This window comes from Danio rerio, chromosome 20 (assembly GCF_052040795.2).
Source record: "Danio rerio strain M-AB ecotype USA chromosome 20, GRCz13ab, whole genome shotgun sequence".
NCBI classification, from domain to species: Eukaryota; Metazoa; Chordata; class Actinopteri; order Cypriniformes; family Danionidae; genus Danio; species Danio rerio.
In genome coordinates, this window is record NC_141040.1 from 35,094,704 (window position 1) to 35,118,959 (window position 24,256).

At 38.9% G+C, this 24,256-nt stretch overlaps 1 protein-coding gene across 51 annotated transcripts in view; it reads left to right on the plus strand.

Annotated features, from left to right (window-relative positions):
* Positions 1-24,256, plus strand: part of otofa (otoferlin a) — a 147,143-nt gene that overhangs the window by 52,477 nt on the left and 70,410 nt on the right. For all 51 annotated transcript variants that reach the window (XM_087297137.1, XM_087297134.1, XM_087297138.1 and 48 more), the window contains exon 4: positions 5,009-5,108. In XM_087297137.1, the coding sequence (XP_087153263.1) occupies positions 5,009-5,108 (100 nt within the window). The remainder of the gene's footprint in view (positions 1-5,008; positions 5,109-24,256) is intronic.

A 24,256-nucleotide genomic window follows, 5' to 3' on the forward strand; every position in this document is an offset into this window, starting at 1 on the left:
GTTTTGCCTGTATACTGTTTGCTTGTCTGTTTTTTTTTGACTCTCAAAACGCTGCCAGATATTTACTTATGTTTTATTAATCACTAAGCCCATGGTTTCAGTTTTTAAAAAAAATTAAAAAAGGAAATAAAGGAAAAGTAATCTAGCCTATGTTATGGATAAGTAAATTAACCGCAAATTAATTATTTTTCATAAACTGCTTGATAAAACTGATTAGGCAGGCCTGTAGCCAGCCTGGTGAAAAAGGTGGTTATATTTTCTCAAAATGTGAATCTTTTAAAGTTATTTACCTCATTTTCTATTTAATTAGTGACATTTTAAGAACTAGTTTTACCTGGATTAGATTGTCGGGTGGTCATCATAACCACACGTTTTAATGAACCAAAATATTTCCTAAAGATTTAGAATAACGAAATAAATACTGAATAATGAATAAACACTTATTTTTAAAATACAAATGTATTACATTAGAAAAAAATAGAAATCCGGTAAAGTTTTAAATTAAAAACTGTACTCTATTGTAATTTATTAGGCAAATAACAAACTGGCCTGTGCATTCAACTTTCTTCAGTCAGAATTTGGTCCTTTAAATAATCAAAAATTGAAACATTAAAATGGTAATTTTTTGTTTCAGAAATAAGGTCCCAGATCAAGAATAGATGTTACTTCACATGACTTCAGATTGCATGTTTTCTTGCACAGCTGGCTGTTGGACTCATGAAAAATAATAGTTAGCATTTGCCAAAACTGATTAGCTGAAGTCACACCGATGTGACGGTCAACAGAGCTTTTCGCTTGGTCTTAAAGCCTTTTTCGATGGGTTATTTTCACAATTTATGATGGCATAGCAATCAAAAAAGGACAAATGAGCTCATGTAAGGGACTTGTGGACTTTTGTCAGTGAGGGGTGGGTGGGTCTTTCGAACCATTGCGACATCGATGCTAAAACAATATATCGTGCAAACCCTTACAACTTATATCATCTCTAGTATGATATGATCACACACACACACACACACACACACACACACACACACACACACACACACACACACACACACACACACACACACACACACACACACACACACACACTGTACACAAACACAGATAGCAAAAAGGACTGTGAATTCTCCAGTTCTGACCTCTCCAACAAAAGACTAGTGACTTGACAAGGCGGGACGCAGTAAATTATGGAGCAGATGAAAGTCAATTGTCTGTTGTTTGTTCAGAAGATCAATAATGTATGTGGGGCCTTTAGAAAAGTTGATCGGGAGCCAGAACCTGATCCAGGATCAGTGAATTATTCACCCGTGGACGCATACAGTTCACAGACAGTCACAAAGCCATCATTTCTCCAGTGAACTGGGCACATATCAATCACAATTGCCTCTTATATCGAGTCCCTCTGGCTGAACAATGGTGTCATTTCACATTCCAGTAAAGCTGTAGCTGTAGCTCAGAGGCGGTTCCTAAAACTGTTTGCCGTTAAAATGGATTGATGTTTTTCAACCTCACTTGACTATATGGATAGACTCGCCTGCCTTAAGACAGTGATGCAGTAATAGATGAGAGAGCATGGGTTACCTAACTACATGTGACATTTAATTGGTCATTCTAGAATTCCTGATTTATTTGGTTCAGTGCCTGACACAGTCTTGAATTAACAATCAGAGCAAAGACACTTCACTATCTCATATGTCTGCTGCTGATCTTCTTTTACCCTGATTTGTTCGTCTATGTGCATCTAAACTAAAGGGTAGACATTATGGTCATAGGTGGCGTGGTAGTGCAGTGGGTAGCGCTGTCGCCTTATAGCAAGAAGGTCGCTGGTTCGAGCCTCGACTGGCTCAGATGGCATTTCTGTGTGAATTTTGCATGATCTCCCGTTGTTCATGTGGGTTTCCTTAGGGTGCTTTGGTTTCCCCCACAAGTCCAAAGACATGCGTTATAGGTGTACTGAATAAGCTAAATTGTTTGTAGTTTATGTGTGAATGAGTGTGTATGGATGTTTCCCAGTGATGGGTTGCAGCTGGAAGGGTATCCGCTGCATAAACCATATGCTGGATAAGTTGGTGGTTCTTTCTGCTGTGGCGACCTCAAATTAATAAAGGGACTAAGCCAAAACGATAATGAAAGAATGAATAAATAACAACAGTAATAATAATGATAATAATAATAATAATAATAATAATAGTAATAATAAGATTAATAATAATGTTTCTTGATCACCAAATCAGCATTTCTAAACAATTACGTGGCGGTGAAGTAACAATGCTAAATAATTAAACTTTGCCTTTTTAAAACGTGATAATAATAATAATAATAATAATAATAATAATAATAATAATAATAATAATAATAATAATATGTAGTGCTTAATGTTGTTGTTTGAGCATAAAAAGTGTGATTATTTTCTTTATGAGAACTGTACATACAGTAAACTCCAACAATTGTCTCCAGATTTTCTTTAAGGGACTGTGTGTCACAATTTCTTTTGTTTTTGTTTTGGTTTAGCAGTGTTTTATCAGCATGTTTGAGAGATGCTGTTTCACATATCCATACCTGTCAACATTGGGATGTGAAAATAAGTAAATAGTACATTGGCAGCAAGTAAAATAGCAAACAGTTCAGCTTATTAAAATTAATAGCAATTATAATGTAATAGAATCAAGTTATCAAATCTCATTAGCCATTTCTCTACTGTATGACTTACACATTCTGATTACAGCGTAGCGAATGAATGATTTATTTAGATTTTTTTGTTGTTGATTACATTAAATAACAGGTATGTGTCACTTTAAAAATGCACACATCTAACGTTATAATAAAAGCATTCGATTGCTTTCCTAACTTTTTATGCTCATTTAAGACGAAATTACTTGTGTTTAAAAAAAACCCACCAAGATCAACATCTTTAGATACTATTATTATTAGTTATGTGTATATCTGTTTAAACACGCTCCCCAAACCCAGACTTTTGCTCCGCTATAAATCGTGTGTACAGAATCTCTTTAGGAAACAGCGTCTATTTATCACTATTGAGCTTGTCAGCTGACAGTCATGCACCGTTATATAACTGTTTTGAGGATTGCATATGAAGGGGAGACGGCACTTATAATGAAAAGGAAGGTAATCAAGCAGTTTCTATGTTTATTTCAAAGTGTTTTCATGCCTAAACAAAGCAAAAGCATAAAACAGACTCACATTTAAGAGCAAGGGGCGGCCCCTGGTGGTTCGGCAGTATGGGTTGAGCATAGGGAGGCTTGGCTCTTTAATGTTTATTTGCCACCCTTCAGTGAAAGACTGAAAATACGGGAGAAATATGGGAAATACGGGAATCCCGGGAAAAATGGCAGGGTTGACAGGTATGCATATCTAATAAACTGATCCCCAGCTGTTAACATTCAAAGAAAATAAAAAAAAATGATGTGTGTTTTTATGTACTTTTGACATAACCTTAAATGGATTTGATGTGAAAGATGTTTTTTACGCTACGGGGACAGGAGTTTATAACGACAAGACTTTAGTTCTTTAACTGGCATCACAATTGCCCGGTTGGCCTCTTGCTTATAGGGTATCATTTAAACAAAAAAACTAAACAAAAATTTAAGTGGTATCAGAAACGCAATTTAATTAAATATTAGTCAAAAACAAAAAAGAGTTAAAGAGTTAAAATTAGCTTTTTTGTTTATTTGTTGTAGCCAGCTTATTCAATGCTCAAGTTGGCACCTCCCTCTTCTGGAAGAGGGGTTGGAGAGGAGCAGCTCATTTGCATTTAAAGAGACACACATTGTTTAATAAATGGTCTGTGTGGTATTTTTAGCTGAAAGTTTTGGGCACATTCTGAGGCCCTGTTTACACTTATGCGTTTTAGTATTAAAACTGTGTTTTAGATCAAAAATGATCCACGTCCACACTGGCATTTCACCTAGTGTTCACACTTCATTGCTAAAAACGCAGGTCACATGACCACACACACACTCTGGCATGCACTGCATCGTATGCCCCAGGCAGTCAGCAGGTGCTTTGAGCACACCTCCACAGATGAGAGGTGCACGTCAGTCAGTTAACCAATTATCTTCCGCTGGATGGCATCTCACTATAGTTGTTAAACCTGATATTTAATTGATCTTGTCTATATCTAATGACTCTTTGGTCTTTTGAATCTATAACTTGTTTTTAGGTAGTGCGTTTTGGCTGAGTGCAAAGAAAGTCAATATAATAATTTATGTAACCTCGCTGATTCTGCACAATTGACTGATTGCTTGCTTTTATTTCCTACATTGTATAAACGTATTGTATGTTATACATATAATAGCCATTATTCATTATTATTTCTGATATTCAGCATATAATATCAAAATGAAAATAAGCAGTGCCTTATATCATGTTTTTATTTTATTGTTAAGATAGTGAAACAATGCAGCCAGGGTGACGTGAATGATGTTATAAAGTCCATTTGAAGATTTATCTGAAGTGTCCTCGGAAGTTTGTTTTCCATATCAAACTTGTGAAGTCTGAACTTGAGCTTGAACTAAGTGCACTAGCCTAATATTGAGGAAAAAGCCCCAATCAGATAAGCGAATGTCTGCAGCTATGCCTCTGTTTTCAGAAGTCTCTGTTTCCCTCCCCATCCACACTAACATGGAGCAGCAGGAAATTAAAATCAAAACGGCCTCTTCAAAACACTTCATTTTTAGGGCTCGAAAACTCTGGGGTTGTGTGGACGGAAGGCCTAATTGTAGCAAAACTTAAAAAATGGATTTTAAAACTAAAACGTATTAGTTTAAATGGGGCCTAAAACACCATATTTTTTAACAAGGGAAAAATATTTCACATATTTTCACAGTGTTGCTGTTTTTCACTGGGTCTTTAAAGCTGTCACAATATATCTTCTTCACAAGAAACACACGACCCTTACAAGCTCCTTGCACATTGAGCCAAACCAGCGTGAGAGGAGATTGTTATTTAACAACTGTCTGACTGAACTTTTTTGCGTTAACAGGTTAATCGGCACATTCCGCATGGTTCTTCAGAAGGTGGTGGAGGAGGGACACCTGGAGGTGTCTGACACACTCATTGACGACAATAACACAGCCATACAGGTGAGACACGAGGAAGTGTGTGTGTGCTTGTTTTGTTCTGCTCTGACAGTCCAGAAAAGCTCTTTTTCACCCATACAAAAACATCCATTCACATACTTCACCGCAGCGTCTAGATTTGCACAACTTGCACAGTGAAAAGTTGTTGTCATGGTTACATGTCTACGCAGAGCCTATAGGGCACGATTCAGAAAATGTTTTATTCTCTGTCTAGCATCCACTTTCCTATGCAGGTTGATGTCTATAGGGCTTCTGCTCATCTTTTTGTGTTACTGTAAGTTGAGTAACTCGGACAAGAAGCACAGCACATCTTTAAAAACCTGTTTTCTAAGAGTGTACGCACATCAGTGGGACCGTTTAGTGCAGGGGGTCCAAACTTGGTCCTGGAGGGCCGGTGTCCTATATATTTTAGTTCCAACCCGAATTAAACACACCTAAACCAGCTAATCAAGCTCTTTCTAGGTAAACTAGAAACTTCCAGGCAGGTGTTGAAGCAAGTTGGAGCTAAACTATGCAGGACACCGGCTCTCTAGGACCGAGTTTAGACATCCCTGGTTTTCCACAGTGCCCAGCTATGACTCAGGACAGTATTCAAATTCCACAGAGCACCATCTGTAGTTTTTTATTAAATTTTATTAAATTCACAGGGCTCTATTTTAAAAATCTTAAAGCTGGTCCAAATCCATTTTTGCTATTTTAAGGATTGGAAAAATGGCATTGTGTCCAGCGCAATCTCTAAATGGGTTGTCCTTATTCTCTTATGGCTTTGAGGTGATAACGTGTATTAAAACAATCAGAGTTTGATCCCCCATTCCCTTTAAGGGTAAGTTTGTCATGATCACCAGCGATCTAAACACAATAGATTGCTGAAAAACATGCACAATCGCTAACAGACTACAAATTCGCCATTTCATTGAGTACAACCCCATACATGCACTCCGCTCACACACACATGTTCCTGATCCTGACTGATTGCATACACACCACCGGAGGATTGTCAAGGACTGATTACACACCCTATTTAGGCAGCACATACCTCACTCTAGTCGCCAAGTCTTGTTTACATTTTGTGACATTAAAACACGTTTCCTTTGTCTTGTTTTGCCATGTTTTGACCCTTGCCTTGTTTATCTATTTGTCCCTGTCTGCTGCCTACCTTCTGACCACTCACCTGTTACTTTGACAACGTTTTTGGATTGCCTCTGTTTGCCCATGTTGACCATTGCTTGCCTGACCTTTCTAATAAACCTGCATTTGGATCCGCACCCCTGTTGTCAGCATCCCATCCCTTGTTACAAAGTTGCAGTCATGGAACTGTTTACATGGTAGACTTTGTAAGCAGAAAAAACTAAATGCTTTACTGGCGAAGAAATAGATCTACTTGTTTGCGAGGTTGAAGCACTAAACCCACTCTCTAAATAATAACAAAAAAAAAAAACTTACACCATTGTAAAACCAGCTTCAGATTTTTGCCTTAAAAATCATACTATTTGCTCTATTATACTAGGTTAGTGTCTAATTGAACAATTGTGCTCCCTAATACTGTTAATATACTATAAACCAGTGTGCTGTTGATATGAGACATTTATTAATTCATTCATTTTCCTTCGTCTTAGTCCCTTATTTATCAGGGGTCGCCACAGTGGAATGAACCGCTAACTATTCCAGCACATGTTTTATGCAGTTGATGCCCTTCTAGCCACAACCCATTAATGGAAAACACCATTACAATCTCACATTCATACACGCACTCATACACTATGGCCAATTTAGTTCATCCAATTCACCTTTAGTGCATGTGTTTGGACTGTGGGGGAAACCTGGAGGAAATCCACTTGAACATGGGGAGAACATGCAAACAGAAATGCCAACTGGCCCGAACGAGGCTCAAACCAGCGACCTTGTTGTGAGGTAACAGTGCTGACCACTGAGCCACTGTCCAGCCCAGCTTTACATTTGCCTTTATTTATTAAAGCAGGGGTCATATCTACTGTAAAGCCTCAGCAGGGCTCAAGTTCTCCTTTTAGTAAGACATGTACCCTGAGAAGTGACCATCAGCCAGTTGACAGAATAGGCTGGACTAAGGTTAAATTGTTCCTTGTTCCTTCTAATGAGATTGTATATGTGAGAAGGAAAGAGTAACCGATGCGTTCAGACTGATACTGCCACATGGTTAGCATGACCCTAACCTTAACACTTACTGTAACTCACTTACAACTCACATACACCTAACCCTAAACCTTATCCTTCTACCTTTCCTCAGCTTTCTTTTGCTTGTGAAGCTTAAGTATTAAGTAAATACTTAAGTAAATGTATTCACAGTAACTTTTACAACATTATCCTGAACATTGTTAGCATTACAGTTTTTTTTCTGATTGCTTGAGCACAATTTTGAAATTAAGGCTCATTTTGTCAAAACATCACACACAATTTACACATCCACACACACAAACAGCAGAACACTCAGGACTTTTGCAAAATGAAACACTTCATCCAAAACTTTACAACACTATAACAAAACACAATTTTGACACCGTACAGAACACACACGCCTCATTCTATATAAATCTGTTTTCTTGTATCATTTTTAACTGACTAATACTGATATAATGAGTATTTGAGAGGTATTGCTATAAAGTACATCAACATACTGTATTCAACAAACAGTGATAGACTGACAGCTAAATATTGTCCTATTCTAACAAACCATGCAACAATGTAAAGCTTACTTATTCAGCTTTCTGGTGATGTATACATTTCAATGTAAAAAAAAAAAAAAATCCATCCAATGTCTCCTGTTTACCAATCTTCCTCACTATCGTGCTTCCTCTTCCATACTGCAACATTGGCTTATTTATTGAAGATTAATATTTATAGCTCCTATAAAACAAATTCATTGAAGACTACTATTTAAACCTATACTTCTGTAAACATGTTATAACAATAGTTTATACCTATTGCTGTTTTTAAAACCCAGGCTCATTCTACAACCTAGTCCCACGGATGATTCAATCGACTGCGAAATACGTCTGGGTAGGTACGTATTTGTGCAGTTTTTGTTTTCGCGAATAATATATTTTCGCGAATAACAATATATTGTTTTTGTGTACGCTTTTTCCGCTTCTCGAACATCTCTTGCAAGCGCCCACGCTGTTCTCACATAAAGCCACCGGAGGCCGCTGTCGAGTGACCGTTTATCTGGCTGACTGACTGAATGATTGACTGGGCGACCGGCCAATTAGCCGACCCACCCTCCTCTTCCTTACCTAAACCCAACCGGTTTTACCAATTGGTAAAATCGCTTCGCTTAAAAAAATTAAATGCAGCCATTTGTTCCTCCGATTACTTAAATCGCGTTCTTCAGAAACGTCCCCAGGATTACGTTTTCAGAATGAGATTGTGTTGTTTTTTTTATGGTGGTTCCAGCTGATTGGTGTGTCTACAGTTTTGCAGCAGTGTGTGTGCACACCTGATGGCTGTGTTTAACCTATGGTTCGTGTGTGGGTTCATTTGAAGGCTTTTGCTTTGAACTTGCAAGGAAATACCATCATGAAAAATATCTGTGTCAAAAGCATCCAAGTGTGTTTAGTGATTTGCATATCACTGTGTGTAATGTTTTGCAAAAGGTGTGAAGCTAACAATGTGCTTACAGTTGTGCAAATCTAGCCTTGTGTTTTGCTCCTTAAGTGTACGGTTTGGCTAATTGTGGGAAAAAGTTTAATTTTAGTGTGTTAGCAATCATGAATACTGTAATGTCATGGGTCAAAAAACAAAGCTAGGCTCTTGAGAGCAACTGCAAACATCAAATTCATTTTATTTTCTGTGCAAAGAAGTTTTGTTTTTAACTATTGTTTCAAGCTGTGTTCACATTTTGCCAACAAAGCAATTAAAACAAGTAAGAAATTCACAATGCCTCGTTACAGTTTTTTCCAATTGTTTACACACAATTACTTGTACTTCAGACACAATGACTACAACATATAACTGATGCACCAACCCCCTGAACCAAATACTCCATTCCTCAAACCTATTGAGGATTTATTTTTCTGCTTGGAGATGTAAAGTGTATGACCGAAATCCCCACAAACGTATACCCCTTCTCCAAGCTCTAGCAGTTGATGCTTTTCGTGACTGGATTTGCCATGCAAAGTGACATTTCCCCCACTGCTTGGCCAGACCAAAACAGAAAAGAGGATGCAGTATAGCTGTTTTTTATTTTTTATTTTTACTGTAACTGAATTCAGTAAATACTTCTAGTGATGGTATATGTAGACCACGATATCTGCAACCTTGTGTTGGTTGGCATGAACACTGTGTACACAGTTTTTGTGGGGAAAATACAGTAAACTATATTTGGTATTTGATTGTTTTGTATAAAAACAATATTCTGAAATATTTTACAATACACTTCTGTAGGCCTATGTACTGTCTGTAGTAAGTGTAAGTCTGAGCAAAAAAAGGCTTACAGAAAGTCATTATGATGAATGGAGAAAAAGTGGTCATGGTGTTTTACATTAAGCACATCAGTGTTCAACTGATCTTATGAATGTCTATTCATGTGATGGTTTGTGTGTGTCATTTGAAAACAAAAGACCATTTTGAGAAGAAATCAAATTGTTTTGAACGTAGAGTTTCATTTTGCAGAAGAATTGAAGAGTTTTGCCCAATATGTGTGTGTGTGTTTTGTGATTTGTGTGTAGAGTTCTGACAATATGAGACATATTTTCAGAAAATGTGTGTAAACATTTGGAAAAAACTGTAATACGATTTATAGTATATAATATTTATATTAATAAAAGGTATTCTGCCTTTTAAATAATGGAACAATTATATGCATTGATCTGTATCTCATTAATAATAATGATATTTATAAAATTAGCAAGTTTATAATAGTAAAATTTGAACATCGAGGGTTCATAGCATTGTGAATGCATGATAGTTACCAGCAGTGATGCAGGGAATATTTAGTTGCCAGTCTGAAACTAACAGCTCACTGTTTAAGTGTTCAAAGGACACTTTTCTTGTAAAAACAGATGTTTGTATACACTTAAAGTCGAAATTGGATTCATAGTATGTATTTTGACAGATCTGTATGCCTGCAAATGGAAGCTGTTGCATCCTGCAAATAATAATAATAATAATAATTCCTTAAATTTATAAAGCGCTTTTCTGGACACTCAAAGCACTTTACACATTTTTTGGGGGGGAATCTCCTCATCCATCACCAGTGTGCAGCATCCACCTGGATGGCGTGACGGCAGCCATATTGTGCCATATTGCACCAGGATTTTTAATGAACACAGAGGGTCAGGACCTTGGTTTAATGTCTTATCTGAAAGATGTCGCTCACTGAGCAGTATAGAGTCCCCATCAATATACTGGGGCGTTAGGACCCACACAGACTGCAGGTTGAGCGCCCCTTGCTGGTCTCACTAACACCACTTCTGGCAGCAACCTAGCTTTCCTAAGTGGTCTCTTGTCTAGGAACTGACCGGGCACAGCCCTGCTTAGCTTTAGTCGGTGGTCATGTGAGAGTAGCAGAGAGCTAGCTGCCGGCTAAATATGTCCCCATTTAGCAAAATTCATAATTTTATATCAATATTAGGCCATCTTTGAGAAATGCATGTCTGTTGAAGTAGCCCATCAGAGATTACTGTTGGTCAGAATCAATCATTATTATAAGCATACACAAACTACTGAAAAAAGCAGAGCAGTGGAATTTCAATGCTAGCGATAATGAAAATGTAGACACTCTCTCCAATTAAATACTCTGTGATGGCATCATCGTTGTTTGAGTTTGAAGTGTTGTAAGTTCGGGGCTCAGCTGGGATGTTTTGAAGATCCCTTTTAGATGTCATTGTTGAAGGTCTTTTAGGTTCCTTTAGTGAAACCAGTCTCTCCTTCACCTTTGTCTGGTAATCTTGTCTCCACCAATAGTCGCCAGACCTGAAGTTTGACATTATAAAAACAGATGGTTTTGATCTAATATACAGTGATTTGATTATACATACATGGGGCAGTTGTAGGATAATGATTAGAGTTGAACTTAAAATCCAAAGAGACTGATGGTGAGGGGAGCGCTGTAAAAATTATTGCGCCAATTTGTTATTACAACCTAATATTTTGGGGTGAATGTGTTGGCATACTTAAAGTTTTACCTGACTTAACTTATTAGAATTTTAAAAAAGCAGCTAAACTCATATACAGTTGAAGTTAGAATTATTAGCCCCCTTTTGATTTTTTTTTATATTTTGCAAATGATGTTTAACAGAGCAAGGAAATGTTCACAGTATAAGTCTGATAATAGTTTTTCTTTTGGTGAAAGTCTTATTTTCTTTATTTTGGCTCGAATAATATCAGTTATTAATTTTTAAACACCATTTTAAGGACAAAATTGTTAGCCCCTTTAAGCAATTTTTTTTGACTGTTTACAGAACAAACCATCATTATACAATAACTTGACTAATTACCCTAACCTGCCTAGTTAACATAATTAACCTAGTTAAGCCTTTAAATGTCACTTTAAGCTGTATAGAAGTGTCTTGAACAATATCTAGTAAAATATTATTTACTGTCATCATGACAAAGATAAAATAAATCAGTTATTAGAGATGAGTTATTAAAACTATTATGTTTAGAAATGTGTTGTAAAAAGCTTCTCTCAGTTAAACAGAAATTGGGAAAAGATTTACAGGGGGTCTATTAAATGAGGGGGCTAATAATTCTGACTTCAACTGTATATTAGTTAACTGCTTCAAAACATTAACATTTAAATAGTACAGATATGTGCAAATGAAAACAAATATATTGTTATTGAAATAAATACACTTAAATGCATTTGTATAGAATTTTAACAAAAACAAAGTGTGTGTGTGTGTGTGTGTGTGTGTGTGTGTGTGTGTGTGTGTGTGTGTGTGTGTGTGTGTGTGTGTGTGTGTGTACTAAAACGTACTTGTTTTAGGATTATTTTTGTTTGGACAGTTACAGCTGGAAACATTCAAGCATTTTCAACTATTCATCATTCAACTATTATGTTTGTTTTTCTTTTTCATTCTTTTATAACCCGGTTGAACACATTTTAATCTGGTTTTATCTGTTTTAGTCATTTTTACTTTTTTAATCATTTCTATTTTCTTGTTTCTTTTATTCTGCTTTTATGTAAAGCACTTTGAAATACAATTGTGTATGAAATGTGTTATGTAAATAAACTTGCCTTGCCTTGCCTTGCCTTGCCTTGTATCTGGCTACACTGACCACCATTTTCTCATTGTAATATTGTGGTGTGTGTTTGTCTGAGGTTCTTCTCAGATACCTGCTTGTTGGGTAAAATTTGAATTTGCAGACTTCAGGGGCTCGGTGGTTAGCACTGTTGCCTCACAGCAAGAAAGTTTGCATGTTGAACACCAAGTTTGTTCTCCCCGTGTTCATGTGGGTTTCCCTTTGGGTGCTGTGGTTTCCCCAAAAGGCATGTGATAGAAACAGGGTTTAATTTGGGCCGGAACAAGTCTCAAACTTCTGAAGTCTGATTCAGCATCTAATTTTACTGATCCTCCTCCCCGGCCCACTCTTAACTTTCTTCCGAGACTCTTCAACACTCTTTACTTTCGTCCGCCCCCGCCACTGTTCGATTTCTGTTACCTTGATCTATTCCAGGACCTCGCAATTCACAAATTAAGCACTGAGTAGCAGTGAATTGAATAAACAAAATTGGCTATAGTGTAAGCGTTTGTGTGAATGAGGCAGTTAACATGAGTTAAGACAACTTCAGTATTTAAGTTCATTAAACTTAAAACATGTCCATTACACTTGAATTATAAAGTCCTGTCAACTTTAAGACAAACATACAATTTTAAGGCAGCACGAACACTTACATTTTTAAGTTGAAACAACAACAAAAAAATGTACAATGAGTGAATGAACAGAGCTTTCTTTCACCTTCAATAATTTGAAGAATTTGATGATTTTTTTCAGGAAACTTATACTAAAAGGATTTTCAAGAACCCAGAAGTGATTCTTCTACAGAAATAATTGCCAAAGACATTCCTGGAGACCCCTAACTTCTTAATGGGTGTGCCTTCCAAAATGTACAGTGTACAAAAATTAATATTAATTGGTATATATTCTTAAACATAGGCTCATTTTGAAAACGTAGCCCTATATACATTTCTGGAAATTGCGATTTATGTAGCCAGAAAAGCAAATGACTGCATTTCATCTTTAAAATGAACGATACGTTCCTTTTAGCGCTTATTAGCTGACTGCTTACCTTTGTATTGATTGCTTTCCCGCTGCTACCAGTTTGGCCAGTTGCTTGCCATGTACGTCGGGAGATGCAGAGAGGAGTTGACCACGACGGCGGCATTCGAGTGCGTCGAAGAACGGTTACAGAAAGCAGGTTACACAAAAATAGAAGCCAAAAAAGTTAAATAAACAAGTAAATAACAGGATGAGAATGTGGTCAAATCTGAAAACAAGGTAAAAATCAGGCAAGGACTTTTCGTTTTTTTGGATTGCTTTTTATAACTGTCGGTTGGGTTTAGGGAAGTGGGTGGTCGGGTCAACCTGTACTTTTGACAACAATATTGGTCAGATTTAGGGAAGGAGGAGGGTGGGTCAGTTGATCGGTCAGTCAGTCATTCAGTCAGTCATTCAGTTGACAGCAGCCTCTGGTGGATTTACGTGAGAATTGCAGGCACGAATGGCACTCGAGAGAGATCTTAAAAAGCTCACACAGTGGCCTCTGGTAGATTCACAAAAACAAAAACTGTAAAAAATAAAACATAGCTTCTGTGACATATTTGTCACAACCAGCGATCGCTTCCCAGAGGATCGCTGGTTCTCACACGAACTTGAAACTACATTTCCGCATTTCCCAGGACTACATTTTCACACATGCACTGCTCCCAAACACGCACACCTGCTCACTCATGTTTCCTGATTGCTTCACCAGCTGGACCTTGTTCACAGACTGATTACATCCCATTCATAAGCCACTCTCTCACACTACCAGTTGGCCGAGTCTTGTTTTCCTTGTGTAACATTACAACGCGTTTCCCTGTCTTGTTTCTCCGTGTCTCGATACCAGCCTTGTACCTTTGTTATCCTGTTTAGCCGCCTGCCTTTCGACCTTTAGCCTGTTTAACGTTTATGATTCTGGACTGCCTGTATATACCTGTTTGCACCTGATGACCATTGCTTGCCTGACGTTTGAATAAACTGCATAGTGGATCTTACCTCCTGTGGTCTCCTGTCACTCCACCCCAGTCGTGGTTACAGAAGACTCGGCCAGAACATGGATCCAGCGGGTGTTCAAATCATGCGTCTCCGTCAGGAAGCCCGGTCAATAGAGGAGTACGTGGAGGACTTTATTAATCTGGCCCACCGTACCACCCTGAGTGAGGTATGCCTCATGATTTTCTTTCATGGCGGACTGTCTGAGCCCCTATACTCCAACATACCCCTGTACGGACCCCAGTGGTCTTTGGTGAACTATATTGATCTAGCCCTGCAGATGAGTGGATCTTCCTTCACCATAGGAGAAGTGGACGAAAATCCTAATAATCTTTTGGGGGGGGGGGGCTGTAGAGAGCAAGACCCGCTGGCTACGGGGCTTGCGACCCATTGTCCTCAGCTAGCTCACAAGATGGCCGCTCCCAGTCAGCCAGCTCACAAGATGGCTTCCAGTTCAAAGTCTGTTCCTGCTCCTGAAAGGCCATCTCCAGAGCTGCCAGATCCTCCAGTGCTGCCAGATCCTCCAGAGCTACCAGACCCTCCAGTGCTGCCAGACCCTCCAGTGCTGCCAGACCGTCCAGTGCTGCCAGACCCTCCAGTGCTGCCAGACCCTCCAGTGCTGTCAGACCGTCCAGTGCTGCCAGACCGTCCAGTGCTGCCAGACCGTCCAGTGCTGCCAGACCGTCCTGTGCTGCCAGACCGTCCAGAGCTGCCAGATCGTCCAGTGCTGCCAGATCCTCTAGAGCTGCCACCGCCAGAGCTGCCACCATCAGAGCTGCCAACGCCAGAGCTGCCACCGCCAGAGCTGCCAGAGCCGACGCCGCAGCCAACGCCTCAGCCAGAGCTGACGCCGCAGCCAGCGCCTCAGCCAGAGCCTACGCCGCAGCCAGCGCCTCAGCCAGAGCCGACGTCGCAGCCAACGCCTCAGCCAGAGCCGACGCCACCGCCAGCGCCTCAGCCAGAGCCGACCCCGCCGCCTGAGCTTCCCGAGTGGTCGCCGCCGCCGCCTGAGCTTCCCGAGTGGTCGCCGCCGCCGCCTGAGCTTCCCGAGTGGCCGCGGTCGCTGCCTGAGCTTCCCGAGTGTCCGCCGCTGCCTGAGCTACCCAAACGGCCACAGCTCCTCGCCCTGTCGGCTCCCTACAAGCCTCCAACTCTGCCGGCTCCTCGCAGCACTCCAGGTCCTTCGCTGCCACACGATCCAGGACCACTGCAGCTCCACTCTCCGGGTCTTCCGCAGCTCCAGTTTCCAGGCCCTCCGCAGCTCCACGCCCCAGGTACGCCCCAGCTGCATGGTCCTGGCCCTCCAACCCTCCCCCTGTTCCGCCTCCGCTACGCCTCCCGCCTGAACAGTAGTGGAGTGTCTGGAATCCACTCCTAGAGGGGGGGCTATGTCACAACCAGCGATCGCTTCCCAGAGGATCGCTGGTTCTCACACGAACTTGAAACTACATTTCCGCATTTCCCAGGACTACATTTTCACACATGCACTGCTCCCAAACACGCACACCTGCTCACTCATGTTTCCTGATTGCTTCACCAGCTGGACCTTGTTCACAGACTGATTACATCCCATTCATAAGCCACTCTCTCACACTACCAGTTGGCCGAGTCTTGTTTTCCTTGTGTAACATTACAACGCGTTTCCCTGTCTTGTTTCTATGTGTCTCGATACCAGCCTTGTACCTTTGTTATCCTGTTTAGCCGCCTGCCTTTCGACCTTTAGCCTGTTTAACGTTTATGATTCTGGACTGCCTGTATATACCTGTTTGCACCTGATGACCATTGCTTGCCTGACGTTTGAATAAACTGCATAGTGGATCTTACCTCCTGTGGTCTCCTGTCACTCCACCCCAGTCGTGGTTACAGTATTTAACGCTCTCAAGAAATGTTTATAGCGCTACGTTTTCAGAATGAGCCTGGGTTGTTATTCTTTTACAGTACTCTAGCCAAAACTGCTCATATTTATCCTAAATTATTCACTTACAAGCTTTTAAACACTTATGGCACTACCATGCACAAGACACTAGGCATGACGCAAGTGTTTTTTTGTCACTAGCAATGTGTTATTTAACCAGTGTTGTTTAAATTGCTAATGCATTTGCATTTGACCATTGCCCAACCAAAAGCTGGTCTAAAATCATGCTTACTGTACAGTATGTGTGCATTCTATACATGTCAGACACTGTATATTTATTCCACAAAGCAAAATGTTGTGATGTTGTTTTTTTTGTATCTTTTGGGACATATGCAGTTATACAATGCTCTTTCCTTGAAGCAGATTGCTGTAAACATGTTGGATAATGTGCAATTGTGTCATTAGGCTTCTTTGTAAAATGAACAAATAGTTACCTAAATGTAACCAATCTATTTAAAATTACAGATATGTAAAATAAAAAACCTATAACATTACAAATAGCCTCATAATAATAGTGATAATCACATTTTTACAACCCTGTGGTGACAAATTCTAGGTATTCATTACCACTCTAGACAAGGCTTAGAGGATCATAATGTAAAAATGAATAATGAAGGACAAACAAAGAATAATAAAAAAAATTATGTGATTTTTATTTATTTATTTTTTTATTCCAGCTCAATGTGAAGCTATTCCTCTGCCTAAAGTGAGTGCCACAGTTTTTTTGTTGTTATTTCAGGAGCAAGTTAATTTGGTCTACACATTGCATATTACACAAGCAGGAATACAGCAAAGCTCTAAAATATTGTTAAATATGAAATATTAAAGAAATAAAATGTAAAAGATTATTATTGTCTATATAAAAATAAAAAAGCTACCTCCTCCTATGCACGCCTTCTTCCCTTCAGTGGATTTTGATGGAATCTGGTTCGTTCTGTAGATGGTCTGCTCGCGCACTTTAACCTCAGGCACATGCAGATCCATGCCATGGCACAATTGCAACTTGCTCATAAAGGGAATGGGATGAGATGAGACTCTGATTAGTTTAATGCATGTTACACCAAAAACACACCCTTGACTAATAAAGAGTTTAAGGACCTCTCTTTTAGACCATGCACTGACGACCAATTTCCCTGACCTTAAAAAAGCAAAAGTGGGTTTGGACACCATTAAATAGATCTAATAAACTTTACACAAATTGCCATTATTACTTGTTATTTATTGTTGTTATTGTTATTTTTGGCTAGTTGCTAGTGAGATTCTGAATGTTGTTATTATGGTTAGCTAAAAACTTAATTGTTTGGAGGTACTAAAATAACAAACTACCAAAGAAATAATTATTACTAAAAACACATACAAACAAGTAAATCTTTAATTTAAAAAAATGAAAAATAAAAAAATGAACTGATATTGATTATAACCTAGTAATAACATATAATAATAGTAAAAAAATAAAATACTCCTAATACATGAATAAAAACTACAGTAGTATATAGATTATGTTAAAATCTACTTCCATTAAAATGTAAAATTCATGCAAATGTGGTGAATCTCATCAAAACATTCAGGACAACAGACTACAGTACCTGCTTTCTACGAATTTCAGTCTTTTAATAATCACATAATGCTGTGTTGTGGTTAGCATATATTTAAATTAATTGTGCAACTTCTTGTGCATCTATTTTAAACCATTTTTAAGATATTCTTTAAGAAAGTTCACCATTCACATTTTTTCCTAAGTTGCATGTGAAGCTCTGTTGGCTTTTCAGCTAATCTTTACACAATAAAACATAAACAATACACATTATACAGCAAAATAAAATTCAAGCTTAAAAAATCTAAACAAAGCTGTTAATTTATTTTTATTAAGTCTTTTTAGCTGTCCAAAGAAACCTGGGCCTACCTTCACTTGTCTTTGTCCTGATGATGTGCTATAGTGTTGACCAAAAACCTTGTTTTCTGATGATAACTAATCAACACATGATGAAGGTTTCTCTCTGACTCGAGACGTGTTTAGTAAAGCCTTTTTGTCCATTTTTAACCACAAATTTGTTGCCACAGTTATTGCCACTCCTTCACCCATTAAGTAGATGGTATGAAGTGGAAATCAAAGTGCTTTATTGCCAATCCCTTTTTAAAACTGCTTCCTTTTCCCATCATTTATATAATGATCTTCTCAAAAAAAAAAAAAAAATGTTTAAGCCTGTGGTTATGTTCACATTTTGCCAACTAAGCAATTAAAACAAGTAAGCATTATATAACTAAAGGCAATGTGTACAAGTTACATTATTAATAAGAATTATATATATTATATATTAATTATATATTAACTAAATGGTGTCTGCCCTTTAAGTAACAGAAAAATCATATACATTGATGTTTATCTTAAATAATAATAACGATAATTAAAAAAATATCAAGTTTCTAAAAGTATATATATTTGAACATCAAGGGTTCATACCATCGTGAATGCATGATATCGACCAGCAGTGATGCAGAAAAATAGTCAGTTGACTGTCTGAACAGACTGTCTGTTAGACACTAAGTGTTTAAAAGACACTTTTGGATTTACAGTATGTATTTTGGGTGTCACTGTGGCGCAGTGGGTAGCAGCTGGGTCAGTTGGCATTGCTGTGAGGAGTTGGCAAGTTCTCCCCGTGTTGGTGTGGGTTTCTACTGGGTGCTCTGCTTTCCCCCCACAGTCCAAAGACCTGTGGTATAGGTGAATTGGGTGAGCTAAATTGTCTGTTGTATATGTGTGTGAATGAGTGTGTGTGTATGCTCAGTTAAAGTACTTGGGTTAAAAATACCTCTACATACAGTATAACCCAACTATACGTTATTATACCACCCTCCCAACAATGGGTTATTTTAACCCAATGCATTGTGTTGTATAATTTAACCCAATGTATTTTTTTTTTTTTTATTTAATGTTTTTTTTTTCCATTCTGGTATTACTTTTGCTACTAGTACTAGTATTCATTTTATAATTAGGACTGTGTAAATAAAAAAACATATTTCCAATACATTTTAAGTTCCAGATACTTAAGCGTTTTTATTCGTTTAATATTGATCGGCTATGAAGCGCTTATTTGTATCATTAATCATTAAGAGTCCAGGTGAAACCTATAGACTGCAAAAGATATAGATGTTGTATCCATGATGCCATAGAACGCAAAAGAAGCTACAAGTAGGCGTGGCCAACAGTTGCCATTTTGTTCGAGCATCATCGCACCAACCGGGGAATACCAAACAAGGGCAAGGAGCGGGAGGATTAGCGGAGCTACAGACGCCTGCTAGCATTTTGCTTAGACAGGCTTTTCTGTGGGAGAAATGCTTAATACTTGATTGCCTGCCACTTGTTTGTGTTCTGACCACACACATGCTTGGTTGTGTACTATATTAATAAAGTGTTTAATCTTTTAAAAAACACTGTTGTAATACATTGAGCCACTAAACATTGTTCTTATGACATTTTTCTACAGGAGGAAAATGCAAATTAATTCCAAACACTTTAAATATAGTCTGTATTAGTAAATGCAAGGATATTTATGAAATCCAGGCAAAACACTGCATGACAACGTTTCAGATGACTGTTCTATAACCTACAGCTAACCAATCTGTCAGATTCTGGAGTGCATTACAGGTCTAAAGAAAAATATAAATGATAAATGATTTTAAATAAAACAAATACATTTATAGATATGATATACAAGTATATTCACTCAGCTGGGAAATTGAGGCTAGGTGAATGGTTTGTAAGCACAATTAAGTGCACACAGCATGCCATATTATCTGATGATTGTAAGAAATAATTCCAAAAGGCAACTGAGTAAAGCCACATAAAACAAAACAAAAATAGGATGTACATGCCAGGTTAAGCGGCTAATCAGCCGAAATCAGCTGAGATGAAGTGATGGTGACCAGTGAGACTGTTGCTGTCACTCAAGTGGTCCTGCCCCGAAATTATGCAGACCTGATAAAACTTAATATAAAGGAAACGGATGAGTTATAAAAAAAATCACTCTCATCACAGTTGTCATGAAGGGTAATATTAGCTATATACACCAAAATTGTTCTTTGTACCAGGCTGTACATACCTTTTTTCTGCTGTATGTTGGCCGTTTTAACAGTGGGCTCAATAGAAATTTGCTCTGTTATGGAACCAGGACTAGGCGAGGCAGTGGCGCAGTAGGTAGTGCTGTCACCTCACAGCAAGAAGGTCGCTGGTTCGAACCTCGGCTCAGTTGGCGCTTCTATGTGGAGTTTGCATGTTCTCCCTGCCTTCGCGTGGGGGGTTTCCTCCGGGTGCTCCGTTATCCCCCACAGTCCAAAGACATGTGGTACAGGTGAATTGGGTAGACTAAATTGTCCGTAGTGTATGAGTGTGTGTGTGTGGATGTTTCCCAGAGATGGGTTGCGGCTGGAAGGGCATCCGCTGCGTAAAAACTTGCTGGATAAGTTGGCGGTTCATTCCGCTGTGGCGACCCCGGATTAATAAAGGGACTAAGCCGACAAGAAAATGAATGAATGAATGGAACCAGGACTAGCGGAATTTCGATGAATTGCAGTTTCAGTTATTTCCTTATTTGCTTCACGAGGGAAAGCGGGAGGTTGCCGCTTAAGTAAAACGATTATTAAAAAAACAACACGGAGAGTTAATTTGATGAAAAAATGGCAATGTTACTGGGTTTGAGCTTAAATAAACTTTAAAACGCAAAAACAACATTATATACACATAATAAAACAACTGTTCAGTCAGTTAAATCAGTTGACCTAGCTGGTTGGGTTATTAAATAAATAACCCAATAAAGGTTAAAAATAACCCAACAAAGCACCAAATATTTAAAGAGCCCATATTATACATGAAATAGGGTCATATCCTGGTTGTAAGGGTCTCCAACAACAGTCTAATATGCATGCAAGGTCAAAAAACACTTTCATGGTCTTATAATCTGCATTTATTTTTACCTAATTATCCCAGCGACTCCTGTATGAATCGTCCAGTGATTCATTTGTTCCCAAACCCCTCCTTAGCGCGGAGCTAATCTGCGCTGATTGGACCGATGACAGTCTGTCGCGATTGGTCGACTGCCTTCAGTCAGAGAGGGAAATGGCCAATAGCTAATCAGCAATTTAAAAAGTAATCACAGTTCATACACGCTCGATAGTGCAGACGTGGATTTTAGCTGCCACACTATGGCGAGTGGATAGTGCCACGGATAACCGAACGAAGGAGACAGTCGTGTACTGGCCATACCACACACACACAAAAACACACACACACCTCCGGATGACAACGCTCCCGCTTCCGCCCGCACCCGCCAGGTTTTAGCCTGAGAACCCGCTCCGTTTTCTGCCCGCCGCGCCCGGTCCCGCTAGAGCGGAGAACACAACCAAAAATCACCCAGTATACAGTCCAGACAGCCAAGCTGTCGTTCGTTCGTTCGCTCGCTCTCTCTCTCTCTCTCTCTCTCTCTCTCTCTCTCTCTCTCTCATACGCGCGCGTGCGCACTAACACACACACAAGCACCACGCAGACTCTCTCTTTCTAATTCGCATAGCAATATCCGTGATATTGCTAGACAGCCCGCTCCCGTCCCAAATTAAACCCGTTACCGACCGCTCCCGCGATTTATTCGGAAATTTATTCCCGCGGCTGTCCCCGCGCCAGATTTCTGCGGCGCGGGAATAAATTTCCGAATAAATCGCGGGAGCAGAACTCTAGCACGGAGCTCCATAAACAAACAGCACGCGTCGCGTTTTTAACGTGACTTTGCACGCGATAAGATAAAATATCCAGTTAACCTGATACAGTACACGCGGTTACAAGTAACAAATCACAACTAAATACATTTGCAAGCTAGAGTCAACGAGGCAACAACTTTAACCGCACGTACTTACACTTGAGAAATGGAAGAAACCCATCCTGATGTCCATCAGTAAGTTACTGATCCTTCCTTTAACAAACGCAGATGAAGTATTCTTTGTAGCATGTAGCTTCCAGAAGTTTCCAGTAGTTTCCAACTGCTTGGCTATAATGCTGAGGTTTCATCTTTGGGTAGAGACTCAATATATCCATCTGCAATGTGACTTCAATCGACCGGCATGTTTGTGTGCGTGTGTTTGTGGGTGTGTGTGTGTGTGTGTGTCTGGGTTACTGCGTCAGAGGGCGGGGCCTCAGGTTTGAAATCTCCCGGGTTTGCGCGTGCACGTGAAAAACTTTGTTTCGTTCGTACGTCATGGCGAAACACCTAATGAGTCGGTATCAAGGCGACTCGTTTGAAGCACTATGAATCGACTCTTTTATAGATGAATCAACAGTTTTAAACACTGTATTCTTACAGATTTAAGCCTTAGCTGGATACTTCACTTCACTTAGAGCTGTGTTACACACTACATGGAGGGGAATTTTCAAAAACCCATAATATGGGCTCTTTAACCAAACGTCTAGAATTTTTAATAAATAACTCAATAAAGATTAAAAATAACTCAACAAAGCACCAATTATATTTTAACTCACTCATTTGGTTGAATAAATAACACAACATTTTTTTAGAGTGTGGATGTTTCCCAGTAATGGGTTGTAGCTGGAAGGGCATCCGCTTTGTATAACATATGCTGAATAAGTTGGTGGTTCATTCCGCTGTGGCGACCCCAGATTAATAAAGGGACCACCTTTAGGCCGCCTTTGTAACTTGAAAAAGTTATTATCACTTCACAGTCTCTTTCTGAAAATTCATTCCCAGCATATGGAATCACTGGTAAATCACTTTTGGCTGGATAATAATAAATAGACATTTTTAAGTGTAATGTCTATTGCTGACTGATATGCCATAAATCATAAATATTTAATATTTGCAGCTATACTGACTAAGTCTGGGAGAAAAGAAAGAAGATGTTTAAATCGTTTTTATTTCTCTGTTAAATTCTCTCTATAACATCCATTTGTTCAATTTCCAAGTATTATAATTATGCTGACATAATGATGAATTTTTCAAACCATTTTACAAAGCACAATAATAGAAACACATTTACAGAACATGCATCTTTTCATTTACTGAGTCACGCTACACAATATACTGTATGTCTTGAGCACATTCTGTAATGAGCTATTTGGAGATCAATGAAACATTAGTGAATGAAGCGCTGCACATTCATGAACATGTTACTGAATCTTTCACATGCGGTCACTCTGTACATCAGTAGATATCGTGTGTTGTGTTTCCTTCCTGGTTTCTCTTGATTTTGGAGCAGCAGTGAGGCGTCCTGATGATGTTTTCTGCATCACTCCTCATGAACACATACAACAAACAGTCAACCAGCGGGTTTAACAAATAAAGTAATATGGTGAAATCTGCCAGACTCACTTTAGAATTATCCACATTATTGTGATAAAAAAACATAATATTAACAGGCATAGTTAGAAACGTGTAACTCATCAGCACAAAGAACAGAGGAGCCAGAACTAGCTGCTTCTTTATAGGAGTGAGAGATGGTGACTGAGAAAGAGATCTGCATGCACCCACAAAACATGCAATGATCACTGCGTACAAGATGAATGATAGGAGGAGCGTGCCATATGTCATGATTTCTGCAGCCCCAAATACAAAATTTAAACCTGGTAGAAGCCAACAGGTGAGTGAAGTACATATAAGACATTTGATGGACCGATGAGACCTGTGCCAAATAGGATGAGCGATCATAACGTATCTTTCTATTGCTATGCAGGTCATAAAATAAAAACTTGCCCAAGCTACAAAAAACATGATGGCAATAAAAATGGAGAACATCCAATTGGAACAAAAGGTAAAGAGTAAGGTCGTAACAGCTTGTATGAGATCTAAAATGAGCAGATTTATGACAAAAACTGGTGTGGCCTGCTTAGATTTGATGAGAGTGTAAACAGCAAAAATAGCCAAGGAGAGCAGTGGAATTTCAATGCAAGAGATAATGTAAACATAGACAATCTCTCCAATTAAGAAATCTGTATTAATGTCAGTGT